Source organism: Aotus nancymaae, unplaced genomic scaffold (assembly GCF_030222135.1).
Source record: "Aotus nancymaae isolate 86718 unplaced genomic scaffold, 86718_ANA_hifiasm-v0.15.2.pri h1tg000041l, whole genome shotgun sequence".
NCBI lineage: Eukaryota > Metazoa > Chordata > Mammalia > Primates > Aotidae > Aotus > Aotus nancymaae.
This window is the reverse complement of record NW_026988455.1, coordinates 13,275,603-13,289,053: the sequence shown is the minus strand read 5'-3', so window position 1 is coordinate 13,289,053 and position 13,451 is coordinate 13,275,603. Positions and strand designations below refer to the sequence as shown.

The window sequence follows — 13,451 nt, the reverse complement described above, 5'->3', positions numbered from 1 at the left end:
ACTTCAGTCTTCCCCCAAACTAACTGTAGATTTCAGAGTCTTTCAGCTATATCACTGTACCCCACGTAGATTTTTTTTTAAAAAAGAGGAGTAAATTATAAGAGGCAGGTTCTGCAGCAAAGTCAGCAATTATTTCTATAAACCTCTGTACTCTTCCATAACTGCCTTTATTCATCAGTACTATTCTTTCCTTTACTTCCTTACCTCCATTCATTTCTGGTTCTTTTCTTCAGACGATCCAAGATGTCAGAAACCATTTTGTCCATTTAAATCTCTTAGATCCTGATCTGCACAACCAAAGATATCCTTGGGTCAAACCTGAAACCAGCAAATATGGATCTTTCTCACCTATGAAGTTCTGTGGCTACATCAGAAACTAGCCTAAGGAGCAATGAAATCTGTGAACACTTAGAGATAAATATTTCTACTATGTGCCAAAAAAAACCAAGAAGGCAATAAATAATCAATACAGTATTTCCTGAGGCTGTTAACTGACTGTCCCCTGCAGGATGGCCACATTCAGTGACTGAGCCAGAACAAACACTGAGAATATCTATCTTAGCCACAATAAACAGCAAAATAAGATATTAACGAACCTCTGAAGAACTACCCAGATCATCAGGTTTACAGCATATTCTGAACTAAAAGCTTACAAAGTCTTGAGGAGCAAGACAAAACCAAGTGGAGAAAGCTAACAAAAACAATGGAGAAGAAACCTCTATTGATTAAATGCAATTGTTAGGCAGCATTACTTATAAGGAGCTGAATATCCTCCTTTCATCTAAAATTTAAAGTAAAATAAACTTTATTATAGAAAACAGAACATTTAAATTACCAGACCTCCAACTCCATAGAAATAACCATAGTTAACATCCTCTAGTCTATTTTGTGAAAATATATGACAGAAAGTGCATGCATTTTTAAAGCAAATAGTTTATCAAATCTTTATTGTTGTACAGAATAGTAGAAGATTAAAACTCTCAGCATTTCAAGTCCTTGACCTATATGAATTCATTTAGCCATCCCATTAACCTGATGACACAGGTAGTATTACACTGTTTACAGATGACAAATCAAACCACGGAGCTTGTTTACTGTCTTTGTAGGTAGTTGCTGTGTGACACAGATTACATATGGAAAGCAAACCCTCATAGACTAATGCTGGCTTCCTCTCACATCACCTCTAACATACTTTCTTTTCCTCTGCCTGTCTGGTCTTCTATCCCTAACGCAATGGCACCTAAGAGAGCCTATCACAAAATTACTCTAGCCAGCAACTTTATTCCAACAACAGGATATATAGTTCTGCTGACAGGAATTGATAGAAACTCTGAAGCCAAAGACTGCACTCTTCTATATTTTCCTGGGGATCACGATAGTGTTGTAAGTGACTTTTCTTGGGGGGGGAACCTCTATAAAAATAGTACTTTTGTCAAGAAAATAAAGATCTATGTGAAAACTGACAACCTTGGGAAGATAAAAGACAAAAAGAGAAGTTATTTTCTTAGTGTAGAACTATCCTACAGTTTAGTCGGACTAAATGTAGACTCTGGATGACTACTGGCTGTTTCTTAATATCAGTTTAACACTATCCAAACATATGCTGAGAATTATATCCAACTTTAAAACATTAAGTAGATACAGAGCAACTGGAGCTGTCTGTGATGGGAGGAATGTTTTCAAATGGTACAACCACTTCAGAAAGGACTTTGAAAGGTGCTTCTGAAGTCAAACATATAGCAACCACATGACCCAATATTCCACTCCTAAGTATTGATCCAACAAAAATGAAAACATTTGCCTAAACAAAGACTTAAAAAGATTCATAGAAACTTTGTTCATAATAGCTAAAACTGAAAACCAAACATACATCAACAAGTGAATGGACAAACTGTAGTACATTCATAAAATGAAATACTACTCTGCAATAAAAAGAAAAGAACTATTCATATCCCATTCACACACCTAGCACATGAGTGAGTTTCAACATTAGGCTAAGCAAAAGAAGACAGACACAAGAGCGCATATAGCATAGCTCCATTTATATGGAATTCTAGAAAACAGAAATTTCATCTAGAGAGAAAGCAGATCAGTGTTTGCCTGGGGCTGGGGATGGGTACAAGGGAGCTTTGATGAGTATAAAAATATTCTACAACTTGATTATGGTGATGGTTACATGGATACACATTTTAAAAACTCAACTGAACATTTTTTTAAAAGGGTATATTTCATGTTATATATTGTATGTTATATATATATCTCTCTCAAGGTAATTTTTAATAACAATAAATCTTAGAATATTAAAATAGGGAAAAAATAGCCACATTATACTTACTGTACTGTTCAGATGATATTAAGGCAAAGAAAAGTAAGAGGAGGTTAAGTTGAATGGTGAGTATATACAGTAATAAAGATACAGGTGCAACTAGGATCTATACAGTTGAATCAGAATAAATATTAGGACTTCAGTTAGAAATACTGAAAACAAATACTGCTTTTCCCAGTGGAGGTAAATATAGAACTAGTAAGTCTTAGAAGCTATCAAGAGCCATATCAGAACCACATGAGAGCAGTATCAGCATATCAGTAATAATATGACTACTAAATGGCATATTAAGTAAATAGGGAAATAATAAGCCTTACGAGCTCCTAAAAGCCGTATCAAGAGCATCACAACAAAGCAAATACCAGGAACTCAGAATAAAGAAACAGAAGTCACTAAGGTGCTGGATCATTGCCAAAATAGCCCTGTCTTTGGACTTTTGAGTTAATGAGCTGATGTATTTCATTTGTGGCTTAAATCCACTGGAGTCATCTTTTTCTTTTTTGGGCTTTTTAATTTTTTTATTACTTGTAACAAAAGTAAAGTAATGCAAAGGAAAATAGATTAGAATGTACAAGATGTCAATAAGACTTAAAAACTGGTTTCAAAATTTATAGCTAAATCTATAAAGTAATTCTGCTGTTGGATAACATAAATTCCCATTCATCAAGCATCTTTTATTTGTCCTATGTGGATATTTCTCATAAGCACTTATTTTAAAACATGTAAATGTTTTTTAATTCATTTCAACTACCTGGTCTACATCAGCCCCAAACTTAATGGGTCGGGGCTGTAATTCTTGAATTGGTGGAGCAAACACAAGGGCTTGTTTTAGAAAGTAATATGCCTTAGTAAGAAATGATTTTTTGTTGGTCAGGCACAGTGGCTCACACGTGTAATCCCAGCACTTTGGGAGGCCAAGGCAGGTAGATCCCTTGAACTCAGGAGCTCAAGACCAGCCTGGGCAACACGACAAAATCCTGTCTCTACAAAAAACTTAAAAATTAGCCAGGTGAGGTGGCTCGCACCTGTGGTCCCAGCTACTTGGGAGACTAAAGTGGAAGGATTGCTTAAGCCCAGGAGGTCGAGGTTGAGGGAGCCAAGATAGCACACCACTGCCCGCCAGCCTGGCAACACAATGAGACTCTGCCTCAAAAAAGAAAAGAAAATTTATTTTTGCTTAATGATTCCCTGCTACTTAGCAAAAATAACAAACTAGAAATGTGATCAGATAAAAGGGTCAAAGGCCTTGTGACCACAGGCAAATTTTATATATATGTATGGTCATGTATATTCTCCAATGAGCCTGCACTACTTTTATGATCTGAAAAACATTGTTCTTTATTTTTAAATAGACCCACACATTCAGCAAAACCTTATGATTCAACATTTTACAATGTATAAAATAGCCCTACCTTCCCTATACCATATCCTTCCCCATGTGAAACAAAGTTAGCTGCTTCTTCCTGAATAGTGTGAAACACATGGAACCCACTGAAATAATGATCAGATATTTCAGCAGTTTAATGTGGCACATTATAGTATATTCATACCGCTTGGGGTTTGCTGAGCTTACTGGATGTGTAAGCGAATGTATTCTTAATAAAAAATGTAGATGGAAAATTTTCAACAAATATTTCTTAAATACTTTCATGCCTCATTTTCATGCTCTTCACCTCTGTAATTGCAATTATATATATGCTAGACTATAAGGTGTTGTACCTTAGGTCCCTGAATCTCTGTTCATTTTTGTTTTCTTTCTTTTCTTTTCTTTCCTTTTTATTTATTTATTTATTTATTTTTTTGAGATGGAGTTTCGCTCCTGTTGCCCAGGCTGGAGGGCAATGGCACGATCTCAGCTCACCACAACCTCCGCCTCCCATGTTCAAGGGATTCTCCTACCTCAGCCTCCCCAGTAGCTGGGATTATAGGCATGCACCACCATGCCTGTCTAATTTTGTAATTTTAGTAGAGATAGGGTTTTGCCATGTTGGTCAGGCTAGTCTCGAACTCCTGACCTCAAGCGATCTGCCTGCCTGGGCCTCCCAAAGTGATAGGATTACAGGTGTTACTCATTTTTCTTCAATTTTTTTCTAAATTAATCAGATTGAATAAATTTCATTGATATCCATCAAGTTGATTTGATATTTCTTAACAGCATATTGGAGATAGTAAAACCAAGACATTTGTAATTACAGTTATTGTTCTTTTCAGTTCTTGAATTTTCACTTAGCTTTTCATGCACAGAAAAATTTATTTTAAGAAAAAACCCATCATTGAATTATTCTGGAATTACTTGGAATAATTACTTGGAATAATGTTCTTTTTAAAATACACTATAGGATTGAATTTACTTGTATTTTATTTACAACTTTTACATGTTTGCGAACAATGTTTCTGTTTTTGCTTTTAAGAACAAAAGACAGCTTACTGGCTCATTTAACTGAAAAATCCAGTCATAACTCCATCTATGTTTATAAACGAGTGATTTTTAAAGTTTTTTTAACTGACATATTCATGAGGTACACAGTGATGTTTCAATACATGTAACATATCATAATCAGATCAGGGTAATTAGCATAACCCTCATCTCAAATATCTATCATTTTTTATATTACCAACATCCAATACCCCTCTTTTGGCTATTTGAAACTATAAATAATTGATAACTACGGTCATCCTACAGTGGTATAGAACAAGGGTCCCCAACCCCTCAACTGTGGAACCCACCCAGGTACTAGTCCATGGACTGTTAGGAACCAGACCACACAGTAGGTGAGTAGCAGGTGAGCCAGTGAAGCTTCATCTGTATTTACAGCCACTCCCCATTGTTCACATTACTGCTTGAGCTCTACCTCCTGTCAGAGCAGCAGCAGCATTTGATTCTGACAAAAACACAAGCCCTGTTGTGAACTGCACATGCAAGGGATCTAGGCTGTATGTTCTTTATGAGAATCTAATGCCTGATGATCTGTCACTGTCTCCTATTATCCCCAGATGGGACTGTCTAGTTGGAGGGAAAACAAGCCCCGGGCTCCCACTGATTCTACACCACGATGAGTAGATAATTATTTCATTAAATATTACAGTTTAATAATCATAGAAATAAAGCACACAATAAATGTATTTGAATCATTCCCCCACCCCCTAGTCCATGGAAAAATTGTCTTCCAAAAAACCGGTCCCTGGTGCCAAAAAGGCTGGGACCACTGGTGTAGAACACTGGTAGTTCCCATTTCTCTGCCAAGATTTCTAACCTGTTTACTCATTAAGACCACAATCTGTTTAAGTCCTCTTATTAGTGTGCATACATGAGCCTTTGTCAGCTAAACTCAACAACTAGGCCATCTCAAGGTCTGCTGCTATTGACTTTATTTTCTTCTTACTATTGGTCACATTTTCCCCCTTTTTTTGCATGTGTAGTAATTTATTAGGTACTATATTATATAATAAACATATAATACAATATAAATATATAATATAAATAAATGTATATAATCATACAATGCAGAGAAACTGGATTCTGCTATGATCAGAAGAATGATAATCTTTGTTCTCAGAGAGTATAATCACCAGATGAACAAACTGAATTTGTTTATGTTTTGTTAGGAGGAATTTGAGAAAATTGCATTGCACTCCAGCCTGGGCGACAGAACAAGATTCCGTCTCAAATAAATAAATAAATAAATAAATAAATAAATAAAAATAAAGGTATGTCATGAATACATAAAATATATGTAGGTATTAATCTATTTTATCATTTATTACCATAAAATATATATAAATCTATTATGAAAAGTTAAAATGTATCAAAACTTACCAACTTAGAAAGCACATGGTACCGTTTGCAGTCAAGAGAAGTGTAAACAAAAAAAGTAAAGATGCAGTGTTAAATCATAACTGCATAAAATTAATAATACTTACTGTACAACTGCAATAATTTTGTAGCCACCTTATATTGCTATTGTGGGTGAGCTGAAGTGTTGGGAGAATCTACTCTGTGATGCTAATCATCTCTGAGTGAGCGGTTCATCTTTCCAGTAAATTGTGTATCACAGTAAAAAGTGATCTCTCACAGTTCTCATGTATTTTTTCATCATATTTAGTGCAACGCTGTAAACTTTGAATAACATCATGGGTCCCATATGAAGTGGCTCTAGTGATACTGCAAGTGTACCCAAGAGGCTGAGAAAGTTACATTACAAGAAAAAGTTGAATTGTTTCATATGTACCATAGATTAAGGTCTGCAGCTGAGGTTGCCCACCTTTTCAAGATAAATGAATACAGCATAAGAATGATTGTTAGTGGCCGGGCGCGGTGGCTCAAGCCTGTAATCCCAGCACTTTGGGAGGCCGAGGCGGGTGGATCACGAGGTCAAGAGATCGAGACCATCCTGGTCAACATAGTGAAACCCCGTCTCTACTAATACAAAAAAAAATTAGCTGGGCACGGTGGCGCGTGCCTGTAATCCCAGCTACTCAGGAGGCTGAGGCAGGAGAATTGCCTGAACCCAGGAGGCGGAGATTGCGGTGAGCGGAGATCGCGCCATTGCGCTCCAGCCTGGGTATCAAGAGCGAAACTCCGTCTCAAAAAAAAAAAAAAAAAAAAAAAGAATGATTGTTAAAAAAAAAAAAAAGGAAATTCATGAAGCTGTCGCTACAGCTATGCCAACAGTTATGAAAACCTTGCACTTTTTCAAATTACCCTTTTCTGTCAGATAGAAAATGCAGCTTTCATGTGGGTGCAGGATTGCTATAAGAAAAGCATACCTATATATTCTAATCTAATTCAAGAAAAAGTTGTCATTATATGACAATTTAAAGCAAAAGGAAGGTGAATGATCTAAAGGTGGAGTATTTAATGCCAGCAAAGGATGGTTTGGTAATTTTAGAAAGAGGCTTGGCTTAAAAATGTTAAGATAACAAGAGAAGCAGTTTCTGCCAACCAAGTAGCAGCAGACAAGTTCCTAGACACATTAAGAAAATCAATGAGGAGAAAGCATATCTCTTATGAACAGGTTTTTAATGCAGACAAAAGTGCTCTATTCTGGGGGGAAAAATGCCACAAAGAACATGTATGAGTAAGGAAGAGAAGTGAGCACCAGGATTTAAGGAAGGAAGCAGCAGACCAACTACGCTGTTTGTGCAAATGCAGTCAGGTTCATGATAACGATTGTCCTTATCCATAAATCTGCTCCCCAAGCCATGAAGAAGATAAACACCAGCTGCTAAGCTTTTGGTTGTAAAATGAGAAGCCCTTTTGCCACACTGCCTAAGAAGAGAACACCTTTCTGGACTGGTTCCATTGATTCTTTGTTCCTGAAGTGAAGAAGTACCTTGTAAATAAGGGAGGTGTGTTTCAAAGGTTTTTTTGATATTGGGCAATGCCCCAGTCACCCAGAACCCCATGAGTTCAGTATCAAAAGCATCCAACTGGTCTACTTGCTCCAAACACATTATCTTTAATTCAGCCTCTAGATCAGGGGTCATAAGGATTTTTAAGGCACATAGCACTCAATGGAAAAGATTGTCTATACTATGGAAGAGAAATCCAATAGAGAGAGCATCATGAAACTCTAAAGAGATTACACCATTGAAGAGACCATGGTTGTTACAGAAAAACCTGTGAAAGCTATTAAGACCAAAACCATAAATTCCTGCTGGACATAACTCTGTCTAGACTTTGTATATGACTTCACAAGATTTAGAACAGTATACATGATTTAGATTTGGAGCTGTATTCCAAATCAAGGAAGTCATGAAAGAGACTGTGGATATGGCAAAAAAAAAAAAAAAAATACTGGATGAAAGGTTTGAAGACATGGATCTTGAAGAAATCCAAGAGCCAATGGACATCACACCAGAGGAATTACAGAAGATGACTTGAACTCCTTGAGTGCCAATGCCAGACAATAAGGAAAAGATGCCAGAAGCAATGGCAGACAACAAGGAAAAAGATGTAGAAGCAATGCCAGAAAACAAAGTTAATTTAGACAATCTGGCAGAAGGTTTCCACTTACTCAAGATGGCTTTTGACTTCTTTTATGACATGGATGCTTCTATGACATGGGCGCTGAAACTAAACAGTGGAAGAAGGGTCGATACTGTAAAGAAACACTTTAAGAGAAATGAAAAAGCAAAAAAGTCAGATACAAATTACAATGTACAGTTGTCCTTTAGTATATGTAGGGGATTGGTTCTAGGATCCTGCATGTATACCTAAACCCGTATTTATTCAAATCTCTGCATACTCAAGTCCTGCAGTCAGTGATGCAGAACCTCAGTACACAAAAAGCCAGCCCTCCATATATGTGGGTTTTGCATCCCACAATACTGTATTTTTGATCTACATTTGGTTGAAAAAAATTCAAATAAAAGTGGACCCATGTAGCTCAAGTCCATGTTGTTCAAGAGTCCACTGTATTTCCATAAAGTTACACAGAGTGTGCCTGCCTCCCTCCCATTCTACCTCCTTCACCTCTTCCACTTCCCCAAGACAGCATGACCAACCTCTACTCTTCCTCCATCTCATCCTACTCAATGTGAAGATAACCAGGATGAAGACTTTAATGATTATCTACTACCACTGAATGAACAGTAAATATATATTTATTCTTTATGATTTTCTTAGTAGCATTTTCTTTTCTCTAGCTTACTTTATTCTAAGAATACAGTCCACAATACATATAACATAGAAAATATGTGCTAATCTACTGATTGTTATTGCTAAGCCTATTAATAGTTAAGTTCCAAGGGAGTCAAAAGTTATAGGTGGCTTCTGACTGTGCTTGGGTGGAGATGTTGCCACCCCAAACCCCTACACTGTTCAAGGGTCAACTATTTCATTTGTATTACAGATTATAGGCTACAGTTGTCTTAAACCACTGTTTTTCACAGCAGTTCAAACACTGCCTATTCCATAAAGCTTTTCACAATCAAATAAGTAAAAGTATCTGTCATGCCACTTGTTTATGGTCTAGAACAAAGGGCGGCACACTTAGGCTGTAAAGGGCCAAGTTCAGTAAATATTTTAGGCTTTGAGGGCTAGAGTCCCTGTCACAACTACTCAAATCTCCCATTGCACTGTGGAAGCAGTCATAGATAATATGTAAACAAATGGGCATGGCTGTCCCAATAAAACATTATTTACAAAAATAGGCAGCCAGTTGGATTTGGCACCAAGGCCACAGTCTGCCAAACTCTGCTCTAGAACAGTGTTTCTCAATCTCTACTATTCATACTAATCATGTGGAATCTCAATGCAGATTCTGACTCTGTACATCTGGTGGGGCCTGAGATTCTGTATTTCTAACAATCTCACAGTTGCGTGATAGTGATACTATTCAGAGAATCATATTTTTGAGTAGCAAGGTTCTGATAAACTCCATGAAAAAGGAGGTCCTAAGTAATTATTTACTATCTGGCCTACATGCCTAGAAAAGTGTCTGACACATAATAAGGCACTCAATAAATATTTATTTAAAGAATGAACAAATGTGCTTCTAATAGAATATCATGCTCTGCCTTATATCATTATTATTTAAGCTTACCAAATCTAGCAATCTCTGTAACATGGTAGACTTTCTAATAAATGCTAATGAATTAAATCAGACCCTTGGTCTATGTACACACTACAAAAGCTAGTTGTTGATAAATTCATCTCAAATTCTTCTTCTATGTTCCACCACAACAATTATCTTGTATTTTTTTAAGCTTTCTACAGTCCTTGTACTTCAAGGTCTTTGTACATTCCACTTCCCCTGATAGGAACATCCTTCCCTAATCTTTCAAGTCTAAAAATAAATGTCACCTCCTTAGAAAGCAGTGCAATAAGTATCCTTACCCTGTCCCCACCCAAATGCAGTTCTCTAGCTCAGCCTTGTGTGTCTTCTTCGAAGCACTTACCACATTTTACAATTAGTCATGCATTGCTTAATAACAGAGACATGTTCTAAGAAACACATCATTAGGCAATTTCATCATATTGTAAACATCATAGAGTGTTCTTACACAAACCTAGATGGTACAGCCTACTATACACCTAGGCTATATGATATAATGTACTGCTCCTAGGCTACAAACTTGTATAGCATGTTACTGTACTGAATATTATAGGCAACTGAAACACAGTAGTAATTACTTATGTATCTAAACATATCTAAATACAGAAAAGGTATAGTAAAAATATGGTATAAGAGATTTAAAAAATGGTATATTTGTATTAGGCACTTACCAGAAACGGAGCTTGTAGAACTAGAAGTTGCTCTGGGTGAGTCAATGAGTGAGTGAAGCCTTAAGCATTACTGAACACTTGTGTAGACTTTATAAACACTGTATACTTAGGCTACATTAAATTTATAAAAACAAATTTTCATTATTCAGTAATAAATTAACATTGGCTTACTATAACTTTTCTGCTTTATAAACCTTTTAATTTTTTAACTCTTTGACTCTTGTAGTAACACAGCTTAAGCCCAAACACATTGTACAACTGTACAAAAATATTTTCTTTATATCCTTATTCCACAATCTTTTTGTATATTTAATTTATTTTTACTTTTAAAACTTTTTTGTTAAAAATTAATACACAAACATAGACATTAACCTAGGTCTACATAGGTTGGAGATCATCAAGACATCACTAGGCTATAATAATTTTTCAGCTCCATTATAACCTTAAGGGACCACTGTCATATATGCAGTCTATCACTGACTGAAACATCATTGTTCAGTTCATGACTACATTTTATTTATTTATATGATAACTTTTAAAAATTCCATTTACGGCCAGGCACAGTGGCTCATGTCGGTAATCCAAGCACTTTGGGAGACTGAGGCCAGCAGATCACAAGATCCAGAGTTTAGACCAGGCTGACCAACATGGTGAAACCCCGTCTCTGCTAAAAATACAAAATTGGCCAGGCATGGTGGTGCATGCCTATAATCCCAGCTATTAAGGTGGCTGAGGCAGGAGAATCACTTGAACCTGTGAGGTGGAGGTTGCAGTGAGCTGAGATCGCACTACTGCACTCCAGCCTGTGAGACAGAGGGAGACTCCGTCTCAAAAAAAAAAAAAAAAAAAAAAAAAAATTTCATTTACTCTACTAGAATGTAAGCTCACCAACTGCATTTACCTTATTCACCACTGAATCCCTACCAATTAGACAGTTCCTGACACATGTATACACAAATTTGTATTTATTTATTGAATCAAGAATTATTCACATTCACAGAGAATTTCTTCTGTTATCCTTATACTTAAGAAATAACCGCATTGTAAAAAAAAGAATAATACTGCCTTTTATCTGAGTAGGGTCACAGCAGTCAAATTTGTACTTCATGATGCTGCTCTCTCAACAATAACTAATTAGATCAAGAGTGAATATCTGCTCTGAGTTGGTCTGCATTTTCTCTCGTGGTATATTCAGGAATGAGACTGACACTCCAGTGTCTCGATGCTGGTCACTTTAATTGATTAAGTAGCAGTGGTAGGTAATTAGATTTGGTCATGTACATCCTTAAAAATACTAAAAAATAAATCTACAGAGTGTAAAGAAAGAAGAGACGTGTAGATAGAAGCAAGTGTAACAGATGAGGCAAGTACTACCTAGGTTCCTAACAACTTTACCCATAGCAAATTCTAGTTCTTTATGAAGCCAAGTTGTTTTTTGTGATTTCAGAAGTTATCCCAATATCCTTCTACATTTCTATTTTTAGATAGGCTGAAATGGGATTCTGATATTTACAACCATTTCCAGCTAAACATATCCAGTTTATAAAGGAACATATAAAAGCAAAAATATAGCCCAGAAAGTGTGTCAAAATTGCAGGAGGGAAAAATGTTAAGTGATCATCAAGTTTTCAATAACTAGAGTCTAGTAATCAAAGGTATGATTATAAAACATTACATCTTTAGTGAAAAGATAAACACTATCAACAGATTAGAGTATTTATGTAAAAACTAATGTACCCTAAAATGAATACACACTTCAATAATTCCTCCAGTGAAACATTTGCCATCAGTGGACTCTTAGTTCCAAAATTATTCAAAATACTTCATGCCAGGTAGCTGGCCATAAGTACATTTTTAAAAGTAAAAAGTTAACAATTCTTGGCATGAACTAATTGAAATAAATACTGATTTAACCCAAAAGAAACAGTAGAAGAGAGCAAAATGCTGTGCAATATTTGGAATAAAAATGAACTTGAGAAGAGATAAAGGATAGAAAACGATCACACCCAACTGGAATTCTTTTACTCAGACATACAGGAGATGTGACAAGCAAGAAGCCTGAGCCAATAAACTCCCTAAGAATCTCCTACAAGCCAATCACCTCAAAATGTCAATCAATTCTGGTCATTACTCCTGCAGCCAACTATTCCATATTAACTTTTTAAAAAAATAATTGCTAATTGAGTAATCCACATTTTTGTTAGGAAGTTGAAATGGAATTGACAAAATCCTAGTAGTTTTCTTTTATAGCACAATTCAAAGTATCCATTATTTTCCAAGCAGTAAATGAAAATGTCAAAAACATTCTTGCTGTAGATATTTAGTTGTTTTCTGCCAAATTAATGAAAGGAAAATATTGCACTTTGAATTAGTTAATTACCATGAATCCTTCTGCAAAGGGCTCCTGCTTGCAGAATTAAGCCAGCTTTAGTTGGCACACTGCCCTAATATTCATGAAGACTAGACTATAGGCTCCACTGTACTCAAGAGACATTTAGTTTTTTGGCATCATTCATCAGCTTACAAAACATCAGTCCTAACTACTATAGACATTCAACTGTCTGAAATAAACAGGGCAGAAAGCACCTGCATTTAATGGGGATGTACCACATTCTGCTTCTTTGCAATTTTAAGTGCTAGATTTAGAATACAGAATGAACAAGAATACCCTGATTTACATAGCTTCTAGAAACTAGAGCTGCTTTAACAAAAATCCTCTGGTAACAGCTACTCCAAGGAAATCCTCTAAGAGGAAGCAACTTCAAGCAAGGGGAACGTGGAGAAGTTATTTTTCTTCAGTATTAGGCCAGGGTTCATGGAACTATTCCAGGTATAGGCCTCTTATGAGTCCATACATAGACCTCATTCCACCCTACTTCCTAGTATTTGAAGATA

The 13,451-nt window shown here is 36.1% G+C and overlaps 1 protein-coding gene and 1 pseudogene across 4 annotated transcripts in view; one reads left to right on the top strand and one right to left on the bottom strand.

The window, feature by feature from the left end:
• RFX3 (regulatory factor X3) overlaps positions 1 to 13,451 on the bottom strand; it is a 296,633-nt gene that overhangs the window by 196,890 nt on the left and 86,292 nt on the right. Inside the window, exon 1 of one of the 4 annotated variants that reach the window (XM_064361480.1) lies at positions 205 to 287. The exons of the other annotated variants lie outside the window; for them this stretch is intronic. Coding sequence (XP_064217550.1) covers positions 205 to 214 — 10 coding nt within the window. The 5' untranslated portion in view covers positions 215 to 287. Of the gene's footprint in view, positions 1 to 204; positions 288 to 13,451 lie in introns of those variants that run through there. 4 annotated transcript variants of the gene reach the window in all.
• Positions 8,226 to 13,451, top strand: part of LOC105718678 (uncharacterized) — a 36,098-nt pseudogene continuing 30,872 nt past the window's right edge.